At 45.7% G+C, this 27,743-nt stretch overlaps 2 protein-coding genes across 3 annotated transcripts; both read right to left on the reverse strand.

Moving 5' to 3' along the window:
* Positions 1-57: 57 nt before the first annotated feature.
* Positions 58-11,178, reverse strand: POPDC2 (popeye domain containing 2). 2 transcript variants are annotated; one of them, XM_066341001.1, is made up of 4 exons: positions 10,219-11,172; positions 7,751-7,859; positions 4,108-4,465; positions 58-492 (listed from the first exon to the last, which is right to left on the reverse strand). In XM_066341001.1, exons 1-4 carry the CDS (start codon positions 10,761-10,763, stop codon positions 410-412), a joined length of 1,095 nt encoding a protein of 364 aa, XP_066197098.1. In that variant the 5' UTR covers positions 10,764-11,172; the 3' UTR covers positions 58-409. The 2 variants fall into 2 exon arrangements, with proteins under 2 accessions (XP_066197098.1, XP_066197097.1); XM_066341000.1 differs by having other exon boundaries at positions 402-492; positions 3,970-4,465; positions 10,219-11,178.
* Positions 11,179-16,784: 5,606 nt separating this feature from the next.
* COX17 (cytochrome c oxidase copper chaperone COX17) lies at positions 16,785-19,119 on the reverse strand. Its single transcript, XM_066341002.1, has 3 exons — positions 18,904-19,119; positions 17,375-17,483; positions 16,785-16,987 (listed from the first exon to the last, which is right to left on the reverse strand). Exons 1-2 carry the CDS (start codon positions 19,020-19,022, stop codon positions 17,399-17,401), a joined length of 204 nt encoding a protein of 67 aa, XP_066197099.1. The 5' UTR covers positions 19,023-19,119; the 3' UTR covers positions 16,785-16,987; positions 17,375-17,398.
* Between the last annotated feature and the right edge of the window lie 8,624 nt (positions 19,120-27,743).

Consider the following 27,743-nt stretch of genomic DNA (forward strand, 5'->3'; position numbering starts at 1 on the left):
TTCAAATCCTCCCTCCCTCCAGCTGCTTTCTCCCTCTTCAAATTCTGAAACACAAGCAGTTTCATCTCTGACTTTAATGGGAATCATTGAACCAAAGGGAACACAGATTCTGCAAGCAGGCTGGTATTGCTTGCATGAGATTGGTGCACTTTGGTGACAGAGCTGCTGACAACCTCAGAGAGGCAGGACTAGAAAACAAACCATGGAAGCACGCTGGGGAAGGCAGCTCTGGTGAACAGCCATGGGGTGGGAGGGGCTGGAGTGTCACACTGCAGTCTTAAGCATGTGCTTCATGTGCTCCTGAGTGTAGGCAGACGTCTCTGCATGCTAAAGAGTGTCTCTGGTCAAAAACCTGTGTGAGCATCTGCTCCCTTGGAGGAGCTTTGGGATCAAAACAGCCTGTTGTTCCCTAGAGTTCGGGGGTCTGAGTGGGAGCCAGAGGGGCTCGTCCTTTGCAGAGAGGGTGAGAACTCTGGAGATGGTTTTCAGAGGCTGCAGAAGGAACACAGTGGAAAAGGGAGGAAAAGGGGGTGAGGGAAGGGGCAGGGGGAGGGGAGAGAGAGAGAAAGAGAGCACACCATTACTATCATACTTTCAAACTTTTCCAAGACACAAACCTCATGGAGCCGACCATTACCTGCTCTTCTCCCCTCCCCTCCTAAATGAGCATGCAAAACTGTGTAATTCTTCAAAAACTGATAAATCAGGAAACAGGGTTATGCACCCATTCTGAGATGGCAAAAACAAACCCTCCCAAAGTGCCTTCTGTGATATTGGTTACACAAAGCCCACAGCTCCTTTCCTTTTGCTCTCAAAGCAGGTACAAAACGTTAACTACTAACTTAGAGACCAAGCTGCAGACCATCAAGCACCCATCCATTCATTTCCCCCACCATATAGAAAGGCAGCCCAAGATGTAACTAAAAAAACAGGTAGCAACAGCTACACTTCCTGTAAGCACTTGATAGCAAAAAACTAGAAGAAATGCTATATGAATAGGAGAAAAAGATGGTTGTTCTTGGTTGCTTAAATTTCCATGCAAGGAATAAAGCTTAATTTCCTCTGGAGCACTGAGCTATACAGCAGTACACTGCTAAAGTAAGTACTGAACAGAACCCTTGAACCTGCCTCCATCAAACAGGCAGCATCCTCCTTAGAGAAAGAATGTGCTCATCAGTGGGATATCACAGTCCATTTCACTCATAAGCAGACTAGAAATGCTTTCAAGGAACTAGATGACATGAATAGTAGGCCAACATATCTTCCATGAATATTTTCTTGTGTATGACCTTTGTAGCACTTTGGGCATTCAGGAATTGCCCTCCTGAACTGTAGTGTTGCAAGGTGCCTGTTGTAGTGACAGAAAAGGAAAAGGAAAGTGACCCTCTGAAGCATTTCAGCAGGGGGAGTTCAGAGAGCTGCAAAGTGATTACCCACATTGGGAATTACCCGGGGAAGGAGATGAGAGTGCAGACCAGGGGAAAGCCCCAGGGGACCTCTGACTTCAGGGACTTACTTTGAACAACGACACTGCAGGGGATTTCCCTGTTTACTACAGATGTACGAAAAAGTTATGAAAGTGCTTTACCTGAGCCATGGTAGACCTGCGTGGATTATTTGCTGAGCTGTGACAAATGTTTGGACAGAGGGAAAACCTGAGCCCCTCTGTATCATTAGTTTTTGTGGTGAGGCACTCAAGTCGCCGTGGAATGTTGTCACGTTGTCCAGGTGTGAGAACTGCTGTTGTGTTGCTGGGATGTGATGTGTGATGTGATGTGGTTGGGACACACAAGTGCCAAGTAGGGTAATGGGGAAGCTCTCCTTCCACCGTTATGAACACACTAAACAGAGCTTTTGATTCCTTGTCTAATTACCTTAAAAAACAAATACCACGCTGTCAATTGTCTCCAGACTGACAGACCAGAAAGATCATCTTCCTCTCCCACCTCAAATACAAGCCTCTAAACATCTCTGCTTTTATTGCACGTCTCCACTGCCAGTTGCAGCACTCCTTGATACTGTCTCAGTCACAAGATCTAGAAAGACAAAAGCTTCCAGCTCACAACAGGACTGTGTGAAAGAAAGAATAGCCTTTTGCTGTGTAGCAAAGTTTTGCCCAACACACACACCCTTCTTGTGTGTATGTTCACAGTATTGCCTCGCTGCCAAAAATGGGTGGAAATTTTTCAAAAAAAGCTACAATTTTACTTTCCTCCTTCTGTTTTAAATTGCATTTGAAATGCTGGTTTTATTGAGCTTGAACAGCCAGGAGAATTCTACCAGTTATCTGAGAATGGATATCCTCCTTCTGAGAAGGCAAAATAGAATCAAAGCACAGGCAAAGTGACTTTGCCATGTTCACAACACTACTTGCATTCACTTGTGATTGCATGTTTTCACAGACACTCCAACAGCTAGAAGGATGGATGTTTCAGAAGTGATTCAATGTTCCTGCCTCTCCAAGTAAGGACTGAAAAAGCTGCAAATTCATATCTCCAGCAGCCTATGAGCAAAACCAGGGGCTTCACATTCCTAAGACAAATGTGGATTTACTTTTTTTCTCTCTGTGCCTCCTTAAAAAAAGAAAACAACCAACTACACAAAACCAAACAAACAACCCCAACAACAAAACCCTAATCAAAGCTCTTGCTAACTTGATCTGATTCAGCCAAAACCAAATACACTTGTTCTTTCCCTGGCCGTATTTGTCATATCCCAGATAATAGGAAGAATACTGCAGACTTGTTAGGGCTCATGCCAGGAGCCAATGCTCCCTGCCACTGAGTCCACAGCACAGCTAGAAGTAGACCCAAGCAGGCACAGAGAAGAGCAGGGTGCAGTGTTGCTCTGTGTTCAAGGCTGCCTGATGGAAGACAGCCACCCAGCTGCACCCAGCCTTGCAACTTCCTCCCTGCTGTGCAGACCCAACTGAGACACATGCAGGGGTCACTTCTAGGACAGAAATCCCAGTCCCAAGCTTGGTGCCTGGCAGCTGGATTATTGTGGGCGGCAGCAGGAATGCACATTTTGGGGTCTGCAGCTGGTGTGTAGCAGCTGACATGCAGTGGCTAGCTAAAAGTAGCTCAGGATGAAATTTCTCTCTTGGCCACTTGGATCTGGATTTCAAGCACAAGCCACTCTCCCATCTATTTCTTTTTGCCTGCATTGTTCCTCTGCCACAACAGCCACTAGGCACAAGAATGTTTTCCCTTATAGGGTAAGAAGCTGGCATTTTGGAAAAGAGCATCTCATTCCCACTCACTGGAAAGCAGAGTTTGGGGTATCTTAAAACAATATTTAACCTGTCAGTCCACCCAGGGTGACTGGAGGTGAGACCTATACCACCCAGGGCAGACTTTTCAACACCTTACTGATCTGGAAGAGATGAAACTCAGCAGAAACATGGAGGACAGATCAAATGCTGGGATGAGCTGTGGTGGGCAGGGAGAGGAAGGACTCTGAGCTTTGTCTGCCTGCCCAGACTGAGCACTTGCAGGGTTTATAGCAACTCCTTGCCACCAGTCTGCTATAAATCCTGGAGCTCTTTCTAGTCCTGTTGGCATCTCCTAGGATGTGGGCTCCCTCACCTGCAAAGCTCTTGCTCAGCTCAATACTGGAGTATCTCCTGGCACAGCTCTCTTTCACCACTCGTGTACCACCTGCCAGCCTGGAGAGCATTTCAGTGTTTCTCCCCCTCTTCAGGGATGGGGAGAGAACTGGGCAGGGAAGAGCTTTCTATGGCTAGGTTACTGGCCCTTCTACCCCACAGCACAGCTGGTGTCTGGAGTCAAGCCTCTGCCCTGCTGCATTTCCTTAGGAAAACCACAGAGCTTGAGCCCACCTTCTGGGGGTTCCTTGGGCAGCAGGCCAAAACCCACTGCAGAGGTGCAAACCCACGGCAAATGGGGCCAGCGCTCTGTCCAGGCAGATGCATCACAGGAACGACTTGCTCTGCAAGTGGGTACTTACGCGAGGGTCCCACACAGGGTGAGGTGTGCCCGTGCCAGGAGTGCCCTCACTTCATATACTCCCCTTCGCTCACATAGTCCATAAAAGACCCCGGCAACTCAGCAAAATCTTCCAAGACAAGACTGGTGGAGTCCTCACCCAGCAGGTCACTGTCGGGCCGGGATGCCCGGGGGCGCGGAGCCGGTGGCGGTGGCTGCGGCGGTGGCTCAGAGGCGCTGGCCCGGCCAGAGCCAGGGGACAGCTCCTCACAGTCCTCCGACTCCCCCTCGGAGGAGGCTGGCCCAAGGACGTGGTACAGGCTGGGCAAGCGGATGTCGAAGCGAAGGCCAAACTTGGCGAAGAGCTTCTCGTTGAGGGAGTAGAGCTTCTCCGAGATGTCGTAGCCCAGGTGGGAGGAGAAGAGCCGGGCGATGTAGCGGTCCTTCCTCAGGAGGAGATACAGCTTCTTCCTCGGCCAGGTGATGTAGCTGCAATCGGTCTCGGCTGTCAGCGTGACCTGTGGAGCAGGGAGTGAGTGGAGTAAGTCCCGTTCCCTGGGCGGGGCCACCCACCTTGGAGCCACGAGCTTCACTCCAGGGAATGCCCTCAGTCCCTTTGAATCCTATTCTCCCTGGAGATGGTGGGGCTGGAGAACCAGATTGTCCTGGGTGAATGACTGGATAAATCCTTACCTGCTGCTGTTTCCTCTCCCTAAGGAGGCAAAGATGCCATTTTCCTATGCAAATAGTAGCATGTCCTCATTTGACCCAGCCACATGGATGACTACAATTCACATCATTGCTTTCAGATGATGCTCCCTATTGACATCTGAGGGATGTAGCTGAAAGGAACAGGGCAGCACAGCACCCCTATCCCTCCATAGAAATGCAACAGACGGGGATATTTTGCATACCCAGTCAGTCCAAGTTGCCAGTGAGTAGTCCTGGGGGAGGCTGCTGACCCATTCTGCTGCTGCATTGCACAGCCCCACAGGCCCTGCTCCAAGAAGTCCCTGAGGGTTGGAAGGGCCACCTGAAAGGCTTGCCTGGTCATCCTGCACCTGAGGGATATCCTGTCTTAGCTGTTCTGCTGGATTCTAGAGGGCTGAATAGCCTTGAATGACATTGCAGCACAGCTCAGTGAGAGAGGAAAAAAAGAAAGTTTGATTGTGTTTGTGTATATGTAGAAAACTCATGAGGGTTTATTGGATTGAATTTAGAGAATGTTTCATTTTCCTTCTGGTTTTGCCAATGCAAAGAGAGACGTTTTCCCCCTAGGTGTACGACAAAAACAATTTCAGTCAACAACATTATATGGTATGTAAGTGTATATTATAATAAATAATAAATAATAATAAAGACAAGAAATGCAGGAATGGTCAAAGTGCCCTGGGCCACAGAAGAACATCCGAGTGTAATGGAGACACTGGCATGCGAACAAGTGCCGGAGCCAAAATATCCTGGGGGCTCCCTTTCACTCTTTGCCCAGGGGTCTCCTTGGTCAGCCGCCATGGCAGAGGGCCACTGGGAAGCTGAACATGGCTTGGCTGCATGTGTGTGTCCTTGGGTTTGATATTTAATGCCATTGCCCTGCAAACAGCTGTCTGATGAAAGAAATATAGGAGATAAAACCTGAGAACTTTCCCAGGCCAGGCAAGCAAAAAGAAGGGTCACACGGAAATTGAAATAACTGGAATCTCATTTTCCTCATCAACTTCTGGCACAGTCATCAGAAGTGATTCCTTCTTGTGAGGGATTGAGATACAATAAGCAAACCTGCCACCAAACCAGGACAGCAACACAGATTTCACTCTTGAATCTCCCCTGACACGAGTGCTCCGGCATCAGCAAGAGCCTGTAATTCAGCCTTCTGGGGGAAAGTGCCAGCCCTGAAACCAAACTCCTTCAGGCATTGGAACCCAAAAGTCCTGTGGAAAGCAGACAGCCAAAGCAGAAAGCTCAAGGAAACCAACTATTCTCGTAGACTAAGTCATGCTTCTGCCATTTTTCAGTGGACTCAGAATTGCAATTGTTCAATCCAGAGAGCCATGGGGCAAGAAAAACCTCAGGCAAGAAAAACCTTCCATGCCCTCCTCCAGCAAAGACCCAGAGTTCAACATGCAGTTTTTAAACCAAATTATTGTGTTGCTAGGAATAAGGTTGAGATAAGCTACAGAGATTTATTAACTGCTCAGGTGAGAGGGACTAGTGGGTTAAACAGTTGCCAAAAGCAGCACATCACCATGACTAAGCATGGCCACCAAGAGTAAGGTCCTTCCAGGTACATGGATGGGTCAAGTGGCACCTGATGACTGCTGGTCTCACACAGCTGCTATTTCTTCATGCTCCTCCATAAGCACATATGGGATTTAGGCATTTCCACCATATGGCCTTCCCTACCTAGGGCTCTACCTCCCCTTCCTGATGCCAGGCACAGTTGACCTTACTGACCAGCCCTGTCTTGCAGAGCAGGAGAGGTGCCAGAGTGTGGTTCTGGCAGGGCTGGTGCAGCTGGCACCAGCCTGCTCCCAAGATGTCTCAAGCACCACAGATAAAGACCTCAGGAGGCCTATGAACATTCAGTTCCATGGAAATCAGCTCAGAAAATGCTGTGGATGTCTTTGCAGGTTGCATGCCTGCAGTCAGCCATTGCAGTCAGCCATTTCCCTGCCTGTAGCCCTGGACAGCCATCACTCTCCCTGCTGGATTCTTGGGCAAATACAGCCCAGGAGCTAGGAGCAGTCTGCTGCCAGATTGAAGACTGTGCAAAACATGAGATACCACCAGCCTCAGCACAGCCATGCTGTTGTTGCCTTTTCTACTTCAGTACCTTTGTCCGACATCCCTATTTCTGCTCACACTCTGTAGCCCTGTGCCACAGTCACATAGACAGCTATCTCCTGCAACCATAATCACAGGTGATGGCACTGTTTTCAGGAGCAGTCACCATGACTCTTTCTTACATGAGCCAAATTCAGACCCTTGGAAAGAAGATTTGGAGAGCTACCCTGCTTTAACCAAGTCTGTTCGGGGCTACCCTCATGAGAAAGCATCGTTCCCTCTGACCCTCCCATGCTCCCAAGGGATTAGCTTGTATCCCTCCTAATATGCCCTGACATAATCAGGATTGACATCCTGACAGGTATCAGGCCATCCTGGGATGTGAGTTAAATACAGGGGGATGTAGGCTTAAATAATTTTCTCCAGAAGGAAAGCCAAAGAGACACTGTGGAGTGTTGACAGCAAGGCCAAAATCCCTTCAGTTACTGCAAATGGGAATTGGTCTGGCCTCTCAGCAGGGGATCCTTCTGCTCAGAAAGAACCATATTCGGGTGTGAATCATCCTTTCTGCTTCTCCACCCAAAACACATGACCCTCAGAAACTTCTGTGAGGAACAGGATGTTTATGGATTTACATCACTGCTGCATATTGCCACGTCTGCCATCCTGATGCTAGAACAATGCACTCTGCTAGCAGCATGCAGGGCAAATACATCAGTACAGGTACTAGAGAGCACCATAAGGGAAGAGAGCTGGCAATCTGACACCCCAATTCCCTGAAACTGGAAGGAGCACCATGCTCCACCCTCCTTGCTATTGGCAGGCAGTAGGAGCATGCCCTGAGATCTTCAGAACAAGGTAGAAAAACAGGTTAAAGTTGATCACACAATCTTGTGCTGGCTAAACCACCAAGAAGGGGAGGAAAATATTCCTGGTCAGCTTTGAATGGCACAATGAGGCCTCTCTACCCCCTTCTCAGACATGCAACAAAGCACCAAGGAGCGAAGCTGAGCTGGGATTACCTGGAAGGTTCCTTCCTCAGAGGGTCGCAGCGACTCCCATTCCGGAGAGTCCAGGAACTGGTATGGAAAGACATAATGAAGGAATTGTCCGTCCTGGCACACTCGGATCCTGCAGAGGACAGGTGAGGCAGACAGGCTTAGGCCACAAAACACACACAAACCTGATAGCTCAAACACTGTGTCCCATCAGGGAGGAAAGAAATACTTGTCTCACACTTGTCTGGTACCCTCTTGGGACAGCTGCAGGTGCTTTAGTGATGAGGCTCTCTCTCCTTTCTCTGTGGTAAACTATTTGCTGCCACTTCCCCATATTCCATCTGTTGTCTGTTTCTTGCTACAAAGACAGCCCTCATAAGTGCAGTGCTTGGTCGTAACCCAGGACTTCTCAGCCCACAGGACTGCTGCGGCTTTCTAGGTACTTCTAAGCCAGCCTGTGTCTCTTTGTACTTGTATCTTGCTCCGGTCTCCAGGATTGCACGAGGGCAATACCCAGTCTTGGTACTGAGAAGTCATTATGCTCAGGATCCCCCAAAATCCCACTGCCCATGGTTCGTCACAGATCATCTGTGAGGATCTGTGAGGAACCTGCACATTACTGCTCATTTTCTCTTGGCCTTCTAAGTATCTCTTTCATCTCCTTTTGCTACAACTGCCTGCCAGGGTCAAGGTCAAATCACTCTGTGTGCACTCAGCTCTGCTTTGGGAATAGAGAAGGACCTGCACAGGCTTGAAGCAAGTACAATGTCAGGGCACTCTGGAGTTCTATTCATAGCTCTGCATCACCCAGCTTGGGGCCTCTTGCTTTCCTGTCACCATGCATCCCTGCTGTATGATGCACAAAGGCAGTTCTTGCCTTCAAGAATTACAAGACTCTGTTCACCTTTGGCTTCTAATCAGCTGGCAGTGCTGCCTGGAAGGGTCAGGGATTGTGAGGCACATTTCCTGAGCCAGGCATATGCTGCATTTCCAAGACCCCACTTACTCAGTTTAAGAGAGAGCACCATAACAGCAATGCTCTGCTGGGTCAGCAAGGACCTCACAAAGCAACAGAGTGAGTTCTAAGAAATGCAAATCCATTCCCATCTCCATGGAGCATCCTTTACCAGCTAAGAAGCATACTTCCCACTGCAAAAGAGAGCCTAGCAACTACCCACCATCACCATCTTACTGTCTGTTGCAGCACTTTCATGCCCACAGAGTAGCATCACATCATCCCGTGCAGGTCAAGACAGCAAAGGCTTCCCCATCAATATTATTTGCTGATACAGTAAACTTCAGAGCCAGCTGCTCACCAGAGGTGCTTGGTAAGCAGAAGCACTGCTGCAAACACACATCCCAAATTTCCCTCCAGTGCTTTGCCATTCAACATACTGGTGGACCCAGGATGCTCTTATCACATCTTAGGAGAGGGACCAACACCAAAAACCAGGAAGGTCAGCCATTCTTCTTTGCACACTCCCTCACCAGAGAGGATTGGCCACTGCAGTAAAACAGGAGGACCCAGGTGACGCTTTGTATTCCCAAAGGAAAATCCTTGTGAGACACACCTCCTACAGCTCAGCACTGCTCTTACTTAGAGATCTTCTTCCTTTCCCATTCTTACATAACATTAGTGCCAAGTTCCTGGCAGCAGACTGGAAGCCAACACTATTGCTATTTGTATGCATCTGGATTTTGCAAATCGTTAAGTGGATATGCTGCTAAAGGCATGCCACAGGATCTCAGGTGAACAAATGCCAGCATTTGATCAGCACAGTTCATTCAATCAAATCTCCAGTGCAACTGTCTAGAGGTTCCTGAGGTTCTCCTTGGTGGTCCAGAAGAAGGAATATCACAAATGCTTGACAGCACAGGGAAAGAAAGACACCTGATTAGGCAGGATCCACCACAGGAGAATACTCTCTCTTTTGATGAAATGATGCTCAAAGTGAAAAATGTCAAAGCTCTGAGGGTTGGGGTATTGAGAACTGGAACTTCTCCCTGAACACTGCTGGTCAGGGAGAGCAAGTGAACTGAGGCCTCAGCACACTCAGCATACAGCAGTTCACATCACAGAGATGTGCCTGGTATTCCCCGAGACCACAGGTCCAGACACACTGCTTTCCTGTCTTGAGAAACACATTCTCACAGCTGATCTGCCCCCATCAGAAATAAGATCACTTCAAAATGACAGACAAAGGGGTAAGGAGTCATCAAAAGTATCACAGGTAAGGCTGAGCTGGCCACTTCATTGCTCAGAGATTGAGTCTGCAAACCCTTTCCTGAAATGCTCTTAAGTTAGAAAAACAAAACAAAACTAACGCCCCAAAAAGCAAATTTCCCCCTTTCCCAACAAACCAATGCATATCTCAGATCCTTTTCAGGGGAAGGAAACAATCCTCACCCCAGTTTCTACACAGACTGATAATACAAAAATAAGGCACAGTGGTTTGCTGTCAGACTTTGTTAAGAAATGGGGGAGCCTTTACCTGCCAGACAGCAGCAACGAGAGGCGGTCAATGGGCGTCTTGCCCTGCACGGCATAATTCTGGTCTCTGCCTAGTGACTGGACCTGCTCTTCACAGCACTTCACGATTTCTTTGTAGACTTCCAGGGGCACCTGCAAGGGCAGGTACATGGTCTTGTAGAGGAGGTCAAACTCTTCTGGGATGGTGTTTCTGCGGAGCCGGTAAGCCAGGTGAGCCAGCTGAAGCAAGCAGGCGAGGACCAGCAGCATGTTCCAGATGAAGATATCCAGCCCACAAGCGCTCAGCCAGCCCCACAGAGCATAGCAGAAGTAGCCTGGGGCCAGGAGGCCAAAGATATAGAGGGACCCAAAGATGCCACTTCCCCCCATGTAACCCAGGAGGACAATGCAGCTGGCCAGCTGGTAGGCTGCTTCCTCCATAATCTCCTTCCAGGCATCACACACCGGAGGCCGGAGAAGAGCCTGGTCCCAAGAGGGGCTGTTAGCGCTCATCCTGCCCCACTCCCCACCCTCCCCAGCCGTCCTGCGCTCAAAATGAATTGTCATACACAAAGGGCGCTGCAGAGGTTGGAAACCAGAGCTGCTGGATGGCTGTTCCTCCTCCTCTTCCTCTTGAGCACTGTCTGGTCCCACAGCAGTGCTTCAGAGCAACATGCTAAGAAAGTGCTGCCGAATGCCAAATTCCAAAAGTGTTCGCTTCTCCTCTTTGTGGCTCACAAAGCGTCCGCTGGCCCCCTTCTTAGCCACAACAGTGAGAAAAGAAGCTGGCAAACGTGAGGCCAAAAGAGCTCAGTCAAAAAAAGAGTCGAGGCCATTAGCTGGAAAACTCACAGACAGGACAGAGCTCTCCTTGCACTGCCTGTCTCGCCTGCGCTGCGGCAAATGGAATAGCGACCGTGAGAGAGCAGCAGAGGGAGCTGGTGTTGAGTGTGGAATGTGTATCTCTTGGCAGCGGAACGGAGAGAGACCCCAAATGGATAACCATGTTTGGAATTGAAATCCAAGGAGCAAAAGCAGCGAGGAGAACAGAGAGCAAGCATGCACCCGCTACTTAACATAACTCAGGCTGCCAGATAAGCCCAGCGCAGCTCGAGGAGGGGAAAGGAGAAGGGAAAACAACCAGCTTATCGCCGCCAGCTCCAGCCACACATCAGGCTCTCCACTGCTCTGTGCTCCTGAGAGAGAGTGACTTTCACCCAGCAGAAAAAAAGGAAAAAGGTCACCCCCTTTTCCCACTGCGGCTCCTAACTGTGGCAGGGACTTAGCAAAAGAAGAGAGGCTGGCTCTTCATTAATACTTTCCAGGTCCATTACAGCCTCCCCTTAGTCCGGGGAGCTCCCTCTTCTGGGGTGTTTTAGATCAAGGGGCACTAGGAAAAGTTTTGCACAGCCAGAGAACTGTGAATGCAAGGGATAAAACTAGAGCAAACAAGCCTCTGGCATGCAGTTTCATCTGTCATGAAGATGAGACTATCCTGCCAAAACCTTTGTCAGTGTGTAACGCTTGGAAGCACATTTTGTGGGGAAATCCTAGTTGAGGGATTACAGGCTCTGTTGGGAAGCACCCTTGAGAAACAGCATCTCACATTCTCATTTCTTTTAATAGCCACTTAGAACCTGCCCCAGACCTTCATTTAGCCCAGAGAGGACAGCCAACACTTCCCACTCAGGTAACCCAGGACACAGGCACAAGAGGGAGCCTTTGAGGTCAGTCCTCCATGGTCAGCTACACAAAACATGCATAAATGCAATTCCTCCCCTGCTTCAAGTAACACATTATCAGTCACACAGGCCGGATCTGCCCCACTGCCAGGATGCAGTTACATTTCAGGCATTGACGCAGCCCACGTGGTCTCCCAACACAGTATGAAGTCAGCCTGCATGGGTCAGTGGGGTAGGGATAGGGTTTCAAGGATGGTCGGTTGTGTTTCAGGCCGAGCTTGCAGCTGCCCTGCCTAACATACCATTCCCATTGGCACCATTCAGTTAAGGACACACTAATCGTCTCCCCTAACTAACAGTGCTCTGGAATAAGACAGTCTCCCGGGCAAGGCTGCACCAATGCTTTATGGCAACCTTAAAGAATTCACAGTGGTCTTGGCCAGTACAATCTTGTCTCTGCAATGATGAGGCCACGGGCAATACAGTGCTGCATGGCTTCTAAGAGCCATCCTGACAGGTTGACACGTGGGAAGTGTTAGAAATGACCAGGGCAGGAGATGATATTAACTCCTTAAATGCCTTTATTTAAGAAGGGGAAGCTCAAGAGATGGCCTACACCACTGCTGCTCCACCGAGGAGGAGGTCCAAGTCGGTCCTGCCACTGCCCTCGTTGCTGCAGAGCCGCTGCAGAGCCGGGAGTTTGCCCTCACTGGTGTTCTCTGGAACTCAATTTGGCACCTCTGGTCTAGGGTCATCACCCTTGCTCAGTTCTCCTGTGGTCATGGCGAGAAGGCAGAATCAGTCCTCCGGTAGCTGAGGGTCCTCTCAGTATTGTAGTGTCTTTCTTTTATTTGGATTTTGTGTTGGGTTGCAGCTTTTGGACCATTTTGCCAGCAACTCCACTTCCTCTTGGAGCGGAGCTTCATGGGAGTCCTTGGGTTTTCCATAAGGGTGGCAACAGCAGTTTGATGGGCAGGCCGGGCACTGGCAGGGAACAGGAACTGGAGCAGGCAGAGGGCAGGTGGGAGGAGCAGCAGAGGGCAAGGGGTGTACAATACAAGGGGTAAGAAACTGGGGTCTGGGATACAAACTTTCGAGGGAAGGTAAGGGGCATGCAAGTTGCTATGGATACTAGTGCACTCAACAGTAATAAGTAACAGTAACCAAACTTTCAACACTTGAACAACTAGGAGTCTCTTAATTTTATTCACTTCAGGAAGGAAAGATGACAAATTAAGCTTTGCACAGAGTGAGTACAGTCCATTCAGAAAGATGCTTTCTGTTCACAGTAATGTGAAAAAGGGAACCTGTTCTTCAGAGGCCTCATAACTAAGTGAAGAAATAAATCCTAGCTAATGAAGCAGAACAACACTCATCTGCAAGAGCTATGGGGAAATTAAGAACTTTCTCTTGGCCCTCTCTGCAAAGCAGGACAGATGATCTTATAGCTAAAGCACCACAATAAAAATCTTGGGATCCAGGTTCTGTTTTTCATACCACTCACTGTATGGTCCCGACAACTTGTCTACATTTAGGGCTCTGCAAAAAATCCGTAACAAGCCTTCTCTCCAAAATAGGCTGACATCTGATAAAATGGGGAGTTTGGGGAGATTGTGAACACTTAAGAGAACGATACTTTACATAAGACCTATGAGACAAAACTAAACTGCTATGTATAGAAACATAGAACTGCATTAGAGGAAGCATCCTGAGAAGCACCACTGCAATTTCTCCTACCTTTTCATACTACCAAAACCCTTTTGCAGGAATATCAAAGAAAGTGGAAAAAAAAGGAAGTTAATAATTTCATTCTTCAGTTAGGTAAATTCCTGAGTGAAAAATAAACACACTGTTAATGACTCATCAGGACAAAGAAAGTCCTTCAGCTGACATCTTTCAGAACATAACAAGTGGTTGTTGCAGTGATGCTGAAACCAGCACCATGGGTGAGGATGACCTGTGGTGATTTCTCTGTGAAAGGCAGACAAGAAACTTTCAACCCACAGCAATAACAGCACAAAGCTCTCATTGGAAACTACACAACTTTTCGGCTGGGCCCCAATGTGACATTGTAGAGAGAATGACAGAGCACTTTCAAAGGTAGATCTCAAAGCACACACTAGAGATTAACTCAGTGTTTTCAGATTCAAATTTCTAAAAGGAAGATTTATAAAGTGACTGAACCACCAAGATTAAATCTTCCTTTCTCCCTTGACAGTACCATGGCCATACAGATAATTTTCACAGCACTTTCAGTTTTCCACCCAGCAAAAATAAAAAACTCCTCATATTACCAAAGAGACATTTTATTTTTCATGCCTTGCTTTGGATTAGATTAAGTGCCCTTCATACAGGGTTGCTGGTTCATCCAAGATGAAATGCCAATACTGATTCAATGGGAAAGGGACATACTAAAGCGGAAAACGATTTGGAAGGATGATGGCAAGTTCATAGAAAGCAGCTGAGCAGCATTAAAACCCTTCCCTGAAAGTAAAGTTTTACTACCAAATGTGTTTGTGTAGAAGAAAAACAGACATGTCAAGCTTTTCAGCACTGAAACAGGCAGCATGGGAACAGGTACTTCACTGATTTCCCCACTTAAAATGAACTCAACCGGTAGCATTTAATATTTAGCTGCATGTGATGATGTAATGCAGGTACTGCCTGCACTATGTTTGGCAAATAAATCCTCTGTCCTTGAAAGCCACATAACACAGAGATTATCAGTCCCAAATCTCACAGCAGCTGAATGACTGGTTATTTTGCCCAGCCCTTAGGAACTCAACAGGTTCACTACTGATGCCATAAGCTAGATGAAAACTAGTTCAATCACCTGTGTTGAGGACACTAAGACCTTGGTGGCTTGAAGTTAGAGAGGGCATAATCAACCACCTCTTTTTTGATTTATTATATAGTGAATTGCTGGCATTAGTCTGCAAAACCGTTACTTATACAGGAATAAACCCTGCAGCTACAAAATACACACATTTGGTTTACAACTTTTGGGGAAGGTCTCAAGCCCACTCCAGACAAGCTCACAGTGAATTACAAAGGTTCAAAGATGGCAGGTACTGTATCTAGCTGTGCTGTTCTGTAGTTAGTCAAGTTTCCTGCTACTGCCATGTTTCACACCCTCAAGGTACATACCATCCTGTGCAGGGTAGTGTCTTGTCACCAACGCTGTCAGTAAGCGTTAACACAGAAACTTCCACTCCCGGAATAAAGCCCTGAATCCACTCCACATGAATACCAGAGTAAGAAATTAAGCCACTCAGCAAGGAATTTGATTTGACTACAAGGTTCTTCCATTGTTGCTTAAAGTATAGGGTTGTCCAGTATCCTTTCTGTAGCTGTTGCACACAGGTACATGAGCATCCCACTCATTTCCAAAAACTTTCTAAAGTACTTGCCATGCTTTTATCCTCATGGAGGTCTAAACATCCCAATTTTAAAGTGAATAGAATTTGTGTAAAACTGTGAAGAAGTATGTTTTCTTTTCTTGGCCTGTTATAAACAGCACTCCACTCACTTGGGCACCCCCTGCCCTGCTCTGTGGCACCATTTCCACATTGCCCAGACCACGCTACCGCAAAGCTGGTGCTCATCTACCTTTTAGCATTCTCTTCAGTTCATGCTCTGACACACAATGGTTCAACAAGAAATTACCTTAATGAAGTTTCTACCTCAAGACAGTCATAAACACCAAGAAGAGCACCAGGTCCTGCTCCTCAAAAGGTACAAGTGCCACAGACAGCTTTGACTGCTTTCTGCCAGAGCCACACCTGCATCCCTACTCTGAGCATAGACACAACTCTCAAGACAGGACCTTGAGAAAACATTCCCAGAGGAAGAGTCTAAACCCTCACGCAACTTGTGGGTCTCAGCAGAGGCAGCACCAAGTGTCACATGCTTAATGTTCACAGACAAAAGCCATTGCTAGATCAGGATATGCAGGGCCCAGCAGGCAGAGAAACAATCATGACTGCACCTACCCCTCCCACAGGATCAATGCCAGGAGAAAAATCAAGACAAAGCACAGATTTTGCAAAGCACAGATTTTTTTATCTTTAGTTTCAGAAGAGAAAACTCACCATAAAAAAAGTAATTAGCAATACCATCTTCAGGAAAGTCATCTCACCACAGGAAGAGTAACATTAGAGTCACAATTACATAGTATGAAGCCAGAAAAGCCCCACCTGTAACAAACCAGAAACTGCACCTAATGTTTCTCTAGACCGTAAGAAGGAATCAAAAGCAACAACCACCCTCCCACTATCATCTCATATGAGTGCAAAAAGCCAGAAAACAAAAGCCCATGCATGCATAGCACAAGACCAACACAACAAAAACTCAGCATTAGAAAAGCTTTACTTTCAGGCAAGTAGCCTGTACATACAAGTCTCTTGCACTGACAGTGACAGAGGAAGTGACTTGCTCTGCTCCCTTTCCCTTGAAGAACTACTGGTTCAAGCAAGTTTGAGATGGGAAGTCCCTAAATTTCATTATAAAGAATGAAGCTCGGGTAACGGCATTCAAAAACCGTCAGAAGAACTAGAACATAGGAAAACCAAATACAGTTTTGACTCTAAGGAAGCTCATTTCCTAAGACTGAGGTCATCTTCGTACAAACATAGTTACAGCTACTGCCATGAACAGCACTACAAGCTCCAGCATGACTGCTGAAAGCTGCAAGAGTCAATGATACTAGCAAGGATTTCACAATTTGCATCAGTGGGAAAACCCACCAAAGTATACTCCCTTCAACCACACCACCACAGTAATCAGTGCTCCTATGTTAATGATTAGGCAGGCTTTTCTCATTCTCTCATTCTTGCAGCAGACTGTTTTCAGTAAGGAGGGCACTGTCATTTCTCTACTTAAAAAGAAACAGAAGCCAGGAGCATGGTTCATTTTCAGGCTTTTATTAAGAGGAAAAAATATATTTTCTATAGCAGTGGTCAAGAGCAAACAGTGGAAAAGCTAAGATGTGATGCATACTCTTAAAGATTCTTTATAAATAGATTCTTTGTTTATATTTTTTCTTTGAAGATCTTGCAGAATTAATTTATTTTGCAGCTTTCCAGAATACAGTCACGCCAAAGACATCATCTAGAAGAGAAAGGAAACATAGCTTCACAAAACACAGATTTCTACTGGATACTGAGCAACAGTTCAACAAGCAACAAAAAAATCCCAGCACAAACCCACAAAAACTAACTCCCATGTGCCCTAGCACCAGGAATCTAAACTGAGGTTTGGATCTTTTAGAAGACAACAGAGGCAGCACCATTCTCTATTGCTGAAGAGTGACTCACAGAGGCCAAGGGCTTCACCATCCTCAAAGGACAGCAACGATGGCTGTAATGTCAAGGAGGATTGCTCTCCCTACTCTCTCATAAGGGCAACACCATCATGAACAGTACTCTGGGCCTTCCAGGGGCACCAGCTGAGGTGCCAGGGCACTTCAGAGGCAGAGGTCCTGAAGGCTGTACTCACCCCACTCAGTCCTGCTCATCTCACTCATATCTTGAAGCCCAGAGCTCTCATACACTCTTTGTGAGCTTCAATTAGGTGCCCACAATTTTCTTCTCCCTTCTCAATAATGCTGAAAAAAAAAAAAAAAAGATTTCCAGGCTTCAGCAATAAAATGTTCACTTATTTTCAGTCAAAGAAACAGAACTGGCAAACTTGGGGACAATTAAAAATCCCTAGTAGGATCCAGTGATTTATTTTTTTTTTCCTGTATTGTCCAGGGTAGTGCTGTTTTGGAGAGTATAAAACTATCCCCAAAAGTTACACAAGTCTGCAACTGTGCACCTAAAACTCTGACAACAGGCATAACAGAACTTCCTATTAACAGGCCAGAGTCTATTCTAGGCAAGTCCGGAAGGGGATTTGTTATACAACACAAGGCTGTCACATCATCAAGTTATGCTGAGCTTGCCAGTTTCAAATTATTCAGTAGGGAAGCAACAAAATTTCTCCAGTAAGAGACCAATACGGAATAGATTAATCAGTAAATGATATTTGAGTCCAACCTCAGTTGCAATTTAAGGACCCTGAAGCAAAAATCAAAACACAACACAACACCTACCCAGCTATTGTTGAAAAAAATTATTCACCATATATGGTAACTTTTACTGTTAATCATCAATTCAAATAAGAGCCTCTCATTGTTGGTATGTCATATATACCGCAAAAGCAGTTCAGGCTTGCTTTTTCACTGAATGATGGAGCTATTTAGTTTTCTTCTTAGGTTTTATTACTATGAGCATGGATATGTCCCCTGGCTGCCCAGGGCAACTCCATCTGATCAGTAACTTCCATCCTACCACCCTTTCTTAGGGGGTCCTGGATTCACCCTCACTCGACCATGTAATCAGACGTGCTCCCCTAAATTTAGCAAAAACAGCGTTCAGTATTATGTCACTTACCAAACACCATCTATACCACCAGCAAGATTAAAAAAAAAAAAAAAAAAAAAAATTTGGTCATCAGATTAAAGTTTTTTAAAGACAAAGGAGTTCTGTTTTGAGGGTGCACTTCAATACTGTTATACAGGTCCAATGATCATGACTAAGCCTATAATTACCAATGCAGCTATACAGGTCACTGTCAAATTTTGAACTTCTCTGGGAAATATCATCCTCTGAGACTCAAAAAACCAGAGCATTTTGTTTTATTTAAAAGGGAACATAATTTATACTCCGGCGAACAATAAAGAAGCTATCACCGGCTGGTAGGTGTCACTTCAATCAACAACAGTGAGGATTTACAAGCAGCATTAAAAGCTGATCTTTGAAACCTGTTTTAAACACGGGCTATGAGGTTTTAACCTCATCCATTATCCTTTTAAGACAGTTTCCTCTCCCTCCTCCCCCGGGCGCTCCAGCACCGTCCGCCTGGGATGCGGAGAGCTCCCAAACCCGCGGCGCACGCTGGCGGCTCCCGGCAGGGAGGAGCGGGAGGGAATCCGGGGAAAGGGCAGCGCCCGGGCGCGGCGGGAGCTCGGGGCCGGTCCCTACCAGGCGTCCCGCGCCTTCTTGGTCTCGGGGCAGGCGCAGCAGGGCTTCAGCGGCTTCTTCGCCTCCCCCGCCTGCCCTGCCTCCTTGCCGTCGCAGCTGGCGGCGGCCACCGAGGACATGGCGGGCAGCTGCCGGTGCCCTCGGCCCGCGGGGAGGACGGGCCGGCGGCGGCCGAGTGAGCGCGGCCGGTTCCGGGAAGGCTCGGGAAGGCTCTCCCGCCCCTTCCCGGCCCGCGGCCTGCTGGGAGGGGAAGGTGCCGAGCCTCCCTCCTCCTTCCCTCTCCCGCCCCTTCCTGCCCGGAGCCCCTCGGCGGCGGGCAGAAAGGGACATTTCCCGGCGATACTGACCGGGCCGCACGGGGAGGGAGGGAGCGGGCGGGAGACATGGCGCCCTCAGGCCGCTGGCACCCGCCGCACTCAGCGAGAGCAGCAAGGGACGCCTCGGCCCTCACAGCGCTGCGAGCTGTTGCCAGCCACCTGAACCTCTTTCTTCCTACTCCGCCGGTGGGGAAAACAGAGGATTCAGTTCTTTGTGGGGTGGCTACAGGGATACAGTCACCATCACTGGAACATTTAACGTCGCGGTTTCATGGCAGCGGCCCAGCCCTTGGCATTGCTGCAAAAGGATGCTTGATCTTTTATGCTTGATGCTTGATCTTTTATCCTTTCAAGCCTAAGCAACAAGAAGGGATATTTAGTCTGTGAAAGAGAGAGCAACTAACAAGCTCCAAGTGCTGTCCATGCTTTATATGCTTCAGTGATCTCAGACCTGGGGGGAGAGTAACAAATCTTGGAAAGAAGGATGTGCACTGACACTGCAGAAAATGCAGAATTTACAGGCCACAAAGACATCTGGCAAAACTCCAAGATAAGGAAGAAAGTAATAAAGCCAACTCGGCAATTGTGTTAGAATAGCTCCAGCTGGGTAAAAGTTAAGTCTGGTAGGGGGAGATGGTGACTAACTCATGTGCCACTGGCCCCAGAAATGCACTGACTCGAGTAGAAGACTGAGCATGCAGACTATTTAGTACGAAAAGTGAGAAGATCGTTAACCAATGGAACATAGAGTACTAATTTATAAGGGAACTATGTCACTTGTAGCCAATGAACACAAATTCCTTTGTTTGCTAAAATGTGTAAATAGTAAAAAGCTGTGGTAGTTGGTGTGCTTGGTCTGTGGAATACCACAGAACACCCAGGCTTGCACAACTCTAAAATAAATAATCAGTGGTCTCTTGAGTGTGTAATTAATGTGTGGGTTGTTGCACACCAGGTAATGAATCTGACTTTTGTGGACAACAGCATGAGCAATAAGGGAGAAGACACAGAGCTTGCTTTTCCTTTGTAGTCTGTCCCAAACTAAGGCATCCGTAGCCACTTCTGTCTTTTAGACCTCTGCCACATACAAGCCACAGTTTGACTCTTAGGCCATAGTCTGTCACCTCCCAGTGCTACTTTTGTGTTTGCCACCAGCCCTGAGGACTCCAGCATGATACTTACGCATACTAGACTGGCAGGCACTCTGCAGACCAAAGGGATACCCCACACAGGTAATGAGGGAAGGGCAGGACAGCAGTGGATGTGACACTGCTGAAACCTTGCCAAGGGAAAAGATAAATATGCCCACTGGGATGCAGCTGCTGTGCCTTTTAGTGGGGTGTTGCAAGAGTCAAAAAAGAACTGGTAGTTTATATCGTGTACTGAGGGGATCTGAAATCATAGGAACACTGACAAGAACAAGGAGGAGCAGAAAGTGTCATGTAACACTCATTCACTCATCTAATCAGCCACCTATTGAACTATCCATGGCTCTCTGCTCAGCAGCCTGTTCCCCACTGTGCCATTTCTCTGGCAAGGTTGTTCAGGTGACCTGCACTCATGCAGCCTCCTGGTTCAGCACACGTGCTTTGTGAGGCCATGCAGCCAGGTGTGATGATATGGGACATGTACAGATTGCACTTGTTGACCAAAATATGACTTTCCCAAATTCACACAAACATGCTGCAAGATAAAAACCGAGATCGAAACATTTCTCAAAGGCACAAATCAGTTCTCCAAAGCAGTGCCTTGTTTGTTAAACATACTAAGCATGTTTTCCTTTAAAATTAATAGCTTTGTCTTTTCTTCCTAAAGCTTTATCTGCTGGCCACTTTCCAAAGACCTAAATAGAGCTGTTGATAGCAACACAAACTCTGAGGGAAAGATTGCAATAAAACCTCCAGGAGGGTTTCTCAAGTTTGCAGTTGAATTGTATCTTTTATTTAGCTTTTTTTTTTTTTTTTTTTTTTTATATTAAAAAGAAAGTTTGAAAGACATTGATTTGGTCTGTAGAGACCAGGAAGACACAAAACAAAGTACCTTTTATACTCTCGCCCAAGTTATGGAATACCAAGGGCAGAGGGAGGTTAAAGTTTAGTCATCTTGAGAGATGACTTCAGATGGGTCTGCACAAAGGTATGGCCTCTGAAGAGTAAACATCTCTGGAAGCAGCATTCCACTCTAGCAGCCTTCCAGATAGATTAAGGAGGAGCACAGCTATTTTGGCCATGCTCCCTGCATGATAAGAGTTTGTAACAGAATTGTCCCAGAAGAAGGAATCATTTGTTGGTGGGATGAAAGGGCAGAGGCTGGAAGGGAGGAGAAAGAAGAGAATAGGCATTAAAGCATGGTTAACACACTTTGATACAGATTGCACCAATTTGGAGTACAATGCAGAGGGGGGACCACAGCCATTTCTCTTCTGACATTGCATTGTGCATAAGAATTGATTGTTAACTCAGTGATTTCTGTTTTCTATTTGTCCTCTGGCTGCTGACAGTGGCAGAAGAATTATGTTAGAGAGCTATGTGTCAGATGAACAGATTTATCTACCAGTCAAGGAGGAATAGCTAAGGGCAGGCTACTGAGATGAGACTGTGAGAAAATTGTCAGAACAAGTACCCAGGAAAAAAGATCCACTGAAAATCTCAGTCTCTGAAAGATATATTGAGAAAAGACCCTCCTTCAAGCTGCCATATCATTTGGCAGCCTGGTGCCACAAGTGAGATTACAAGAACTGCAGGTGGCACTGGACATTTACAGCTCTTTATTTAGAGGACTAATGGGTGAAATAAGGAGACTGCCCAGTTGTCATGGGTTTCCAAATTATTTCCCCTGTACAGCCCTTTATCAGAATTGAAGAACATATAGCAGTGGCTCATAATGTGCAGACATCACGGCAGCACTGCAGTCATTGCTGTTGGCTTCTTGTGTCTTCAGTTTCACCCACTAAAAGAATGGTTGTCCAAAAAAATATGTACTTGCCTCCAATGGACAGATTTTTCAAGGACCCTCAGAAATGTTTTTACATTGATTGTTACTCTTAGGTTGGGTAAGCCCTTATCAATGTCAGTTGAAAGTAACAGTGTGGGGTACTCTGGGGTTTTCCAGATTTTTTACATTTGTGATATACATAATAAAAGGTAAATTAAGCTATGGAAATTTTGTGTAATGAAACTAAGCTGAAGGTATTTTGATATTTTCCCTGCAGTGCCTATTCTGGGAACCACTTTATCATCTTGAAAAAAGAAACTTGTTCAGTATAGTCTAAAGAAGTATTTTTGGTTTTGACTGAGTATAAACCCAAGACAGTCAATACTCCAGCAGCCCAGCCCTTCTTTAATTGTCAAAGAAGTTGTTCATGTTTTGTGTCAATGCTTAGATAATGTGAAAAGAAAGGATTTCAAAGCTCTGAGCAAGAGGTCTTGTCAGGACCCTGTTGCCTCTTACATCAACTGCCCAAGAACAGGACAGAGTTTCTCTTTCTGATAAGCATTGCAGACCTGCAACTACCAAATCCTATCACTCAGCAGTGGGACCAGAGAGAGAATGAATGCTGGGATAGGACTTGTGCTCCAGTCTAGTACAATGGAAGAGACTCTAAGGTGATTATTTACACTCCCTCTAAGCTTCAAATTCCACCTTTAGGTGAAGGCAAGGGGTTCGAACACTGGGCAGATATCACCTCAAGAAGTAGTGCACCCAGTCCCTTCCCAGACTGAAGAGGCAAATCCTCATGTTTCAGAACTACAGCATGAATTCTGTACACAAGGATTCTGTGCCACAGGACTGAACCATCCCCTTCCTGGGAGACCACCTTGGAAGTTAGTATGGAGAAAGTGTCCTTGCATACTGGCAAGCAAGCCCTTAAAAGGGGCAGAATCACAAGAGCCCTTATGAAAGAGCAGAATCAAGATTACTTTAAAGGCTTTTGTGTCTCTTGAATGCTCTACAAAGCCAGCACTGCAACAGATCATATCTTGCCAGAAATACAGACCAATCTTCAGAGCATCAGCCTGGAGGTGGAAGATAGTTGGAAAGAATGAAGTCACTTTCCAGTTTAAAACCAGAACTGCTGTCTCTAACAGCAAGACTCGGCCCACAGCATCTCAGACATTCAATACTTAAAAGGTACTGATTAATGCCTTTCTCAAATTGGTTTCTGCACATCTCCCACCAGTTTGTGCTAGGATTAGGACTATCATCACTTTCATACTATGTCCCTCATTGTCACTGTCCATTGAAAGCATATCCAAACACATTAGTAAAGATCAGGAATTCACCATGCATGTAACACTGCAAAAACCAAATAAGTGAGTTGTGTGCAGTCTCTCTGGTAATGAGGCAAAAGAAGGAAGCTGGTGTTTTGTACTGTGCCACAAAATAACCTGCCTGCCTCACATATGTTAGAAGCAGGAACTATGAGCCTTTAGGCACAAGACATATGGCAGCTTTTCCACAATGCAGATATGCAGCAGCTGATGTTCAATGTGCATTTAAAGGCTGGTCAGGCTTTTTTCAGTGCTTGCTGGGGTGACTGAGCAGCTGTTCCCTTTGTGGAGGGAACACCCATGAAAATCTGAACACTTTGGAATAAACCCCATCGCACAGACTCTTGGGAAGGACGGGTGTTTGCACTCCAGTGGCTGCATGTGTTACGAACACAACAAAAGAGCATGACAGAAGACGACAACTGTCTGTTTTCTGATAGTCTCTACACTTAGTAACTTAAAAATTTTTAACCTGCATTTGGGAAGTAGTCTCATTAATTCTCCAAAATACATGAATCTGAGAAAGACTATCCCTACACTGCAGTCAGACTCACTGTTTTCAGGTAAAAATCAGAAAAAAAAAAAAACAGCACAGGTTTTAATGAAGCAGATACACGTTAGTCACCCATGGGGAATTTCTTCCCCAGTATTGCAGAGTTACCTGAGACACTGGCCTATAAAGATTTTTCCAAAGAGGAAACCTCTTCCATTCCCAGTTCTCATGACTTGAAAGAGCAAGATATTTAAACTTCTGCAAAAAGACCTGTATGAATTGTCAGAACTGACCAGAATCGGACAGCTGAGCCACTGTTAATAGAAAGCACTACATGCACGTGTCTCCAATTAGTCACCCCACAAAAAACAAATCCTGCCTAAGGTCTGTGCTTGTACATCACAGGAAACCTCATTCAGAGCTCAAGAACCCAAGTCCAGGAGCCTGTGTACTGAAGAAAAAAAATCTCACTATAGTGCCGTAAAATCCTCCATAATACAAACTTCCAACCTTGATCAGTTCTGCTGCAAACCAGGCAGTGTTTCTGCAACTCTCATGAATGGTGTTAAGCTGTCAGTCAATTGAGAAGCAGCAGAAGTGTAGGCCCACTTCTTTTCCACTGCACACATTCCATTAGTCCTCTTCCTTCCTGTAAGTGTTGCTGCTATTAGCAATTTTATTTAACAATTTTGATGGCATGCCATTTTGATGCCTGTGTCAGTGGCAAACTTCTTTGAGTCTATTCAAGTCTCTCATGATCATATTTTATGAAATGTGAAGCTCCACTACAGAAAATGGTTTAACATTCTCAGTGAAATGCAGGACCTAACTGGAAGCCTGGAAGGAATTATTAGTATTTACAAATACATGAGTCATTCCATATTTGAGATGTCACTGACTGCATCTGCATACCTCTGTGTACTCACATTCCAGCACCTCACTTCTTTTAAATATTGCATCAAGATATATTCTGTGCAGTGCTGCAAGCTGCTTATAAAAGAGCCTACAACATCACACACCTTCTGAATCCATTCAGAATCCCCACAGCTGTTGTTCACCAAGTTACTAGATAATGTACAGAGCTCAGTCACTCTGAAGCCATTTCTTTCACATCAGTGGACATTCTAGATTTCAGCTTTTAACACCTAATTAATTTGCACTTTTTTTCTTCTGCTTTTGTTTGTGCCGATCTTCTTCCCGGGGATCTTTAGAATCCTGGTTCCCACTAAAATCAATGGGACTTGATTATCAAGTGCTTAATGATCAGATTTTAAGAAGCATTAGGACATCTCCATATGCAGGTAGAGGGATTCTCAAGAGAGCCTACTTACATTGACATCTTCCTTCATTTCAGTACAATGATATTTTTAAAAGTGCCATGGGAACATATGTCATCTACATGGCAGAAAATTTCATCTAAACGCTCAGCTCAAGCCCACATCCTGACTATTTTGCCCTGAATTTCAATATGCTGCGCAGTATTTTATCTAAGCACTGTCTTAGGTTGGTGCTTACTGTGTATAACTCTACATTTTACTCCCTGCTTCCTGTATGGTCTGGCATTACCTGCTCTAGCCCCTTATTTAAAATGAGAATGGATTCTTCAAGGTCTGGTTCTCTCCTAGGGGTGCATGTATACAAAGACTTAGCATCTAAGTGAGGATGTTTCCAGATCAACAAGCTAGAGGCTGAGTTCTTATCATGTTCTCACAGTTGGTGTGTCAAGACAATGATGATGTGCTCTAGATTCTGTTTGGTTCAGTCTCATGTACCATGTGAGACTGGGAAGTGATGTGAGAAGGACTGTGTGGGTGCAGGCAAAGACAGAGGGGAAAGATTGCGGAATTTTTATGACTGAAGAGAATGCAGGCTGTCTTCTCTGACATGAGGGAAGTGATACTTCTACATCCTTCACCAGTGCTTGAAAGGGCTCTGTTGAGACCCCATCCAATTCTTGCTTTTTTCTTCCAATGGCTCCAGTGTCCTGTCAATGCTTCCTCATCTTTTTATCCCTGGTAGTCCTGAACCCTTGGACCCCTTGATGTGTGCTAGCCCTCACCTGATCTTCATCTGGTGGATTGCAATTGAAAGATGATAAGAAAATGCTGAAAACTTTAATAGATTGTATTAAGATTATGTTACACTAATTGTTTAACAGTAAATAAGAGTGTGATATATGGAAGAATTATATTGTGTCATAATAAGCTAAAATTAATCTCTGCAGCATTCTGTCCAGATAATTAATTTCTGTGAAGGAAGTGGCTAAAATAGTCACAGAAAATCAGGAGTTTCTAATGCTCGCTTCAGATCAGGAAAGCATGAAAATTCAGTCCCCAGAAAAGTGTCTTAACACACTGAAACTGGAAACCTGCAAGCTAACACAATGGTATTGGCATTTATTCCTCTGAATATTACATGAGAGGAGTGAGAACATTAGGAATTTGTTAGTTCCCTAAGGAGTTCAATCTAAGATCCTTTTCCTCTTGAGGCAAGATAACATGCCTGACTACAGCCCTACAAATCATCCAAATGTTAGCTCTGTTCTTTAGGAATCATCATTTAAGAAGATGACCCAATCCAAGTGAAATATATGAGGCAGATGATGCCTGAATTATTGGTAAATTTTGGGGTTTGTCACAGTTTGAACCATAGGCTGAAAACGTCCTTAATTCCTCCTTCTTTTTAAAATGTTTTTAAGTGCTAATCAAAATCATTACAGAAGTCTTTTAGCAGGCTTTGAAGTGAATTCTTTAACTGTGATCACAAAGTACTACCACTTTACTTCCTTTGACTTTTTAGGCTATCCTCATCTATATACTGCTTTTATTACAGGAAATGTGCCCACAGTCATACTAAGAAAAAGAAGGCAAGAGAGAACAGGTCTCCTAAAAACACTTTCATCTATTTTTTTCCATTTCAGCTGTCATATGAGAAGATGCCTCTCTTAGCACAGCTCTTAGTAAAAACAGCATGAATTAACCACAGACTTCACCTTAGTGAAACTCCAAGGCCATTTTTACAAAAGATGTCACAAGTTACAAGGGAGGTATTCCACAGTGGTTACCATGCCTTACTATAGCCAAAGGTCAACACAGGGACAAGATCTCAATCCACAAAGCAGTTGATTTCACAGCATCTGTCTCCTCACATCTTTTTGAAACTTACCTCTGCTTCCTCCTCCTTTTTGCTGGCTGGAAGGAAGTCTCCCTTCTTCTGGATTAAAAACCTAGCAATGACATTGACTGCAGCCTTGTGCTGCTGCTTTCCTTTTGAATCACACACCTGGAAAAGATGTTTATTATACACAGAGTGTAAATTGTTTGGGACGGACAGGGAACAAACAGGAATCCATCCAACGCATTACCTTGGATCGGTCCAAATCCGTTTTACATCAGTTCACACTTGGCGGCAAGAGCTGAACTGGTGGTAGCCAGGTTAGTCTGTGATGGGCAGGACCATACATGGAGGAATTGTGACATCCTGTGGCAAAAATGGGAAACGGCACACTAATGGTTACCTATTTTAAATAGGTTACCTTTCGAACTTCCGGGTATCAAAGCCTCAACAGTGCTTTTAAGGCTAGAACTTTGTTGCCTGTAGCTTAGATTTTTTTGTTGTTGTTAATAACTAGAAAAAGTTGTCACAAAGTATCAGAGGCATCCAGCACCATAACAGTGGCGTCATTTGACCACTGCTAAGAGCAGAAGATGACCATCTATCAAATGAAACTTAAAGCCAGATGGATGACATCTTTCCAGG

The sequence above is a fragment of the Sylvia atricapilla genome, chromosome 2 (genome assembly GCF_009819655.1).
Source record: "Sylvia atricapilla isolate bSylAtr1 chromosome 2, bSylAtr1.pri, whole genome shotgun sequence".
Lineage (NCBI taxonomy): Eukaryota > Metazoa > Chordata > Aves > Passeriformes > Sylviidae > Sylvia > Sylvia atricapilla.

Bases quoted from the DNA above. Each gene is read 5' to 3' on its own strand.
- POPDC2 (XM_066341000.1), bottom strand. From the start codon at position 10,763: ATGACAATTCATTTTGAGCGCAGGACGGCTGGGGAGGGTGGGGAGTGG. The intron at 7,860-10,218 runs GTAAAGGCTCCC...TGTCCTCTGCAG, and splicing joins TCGTTGCTGCTGTCTGGCAG to GATCCGAGTGTGCCAGGACG. The intron at 4,466-7,750 runs GTAATCCCAGCT...CCTGCTCCACAG, and splicing joins CTGAGGAAGGAACCTTCCAG to GTCACGCTGACAGCCGAGAC.
- COX17 (XM_066341002.1), bottom strand. From the start codon at position 19,022: ATGTCCTCGGTGGCCGCCGCCAGCTGCGACGGCAAGGAGGCAGGGCAG. The intron at 17,484-18,903 runs GTAGGGACCGGC...TTTTTTTTTCAG, and splicing joins AAGAAGGCGCGGGACGCCTG to CATTATTGAGAAGGGAGAAG.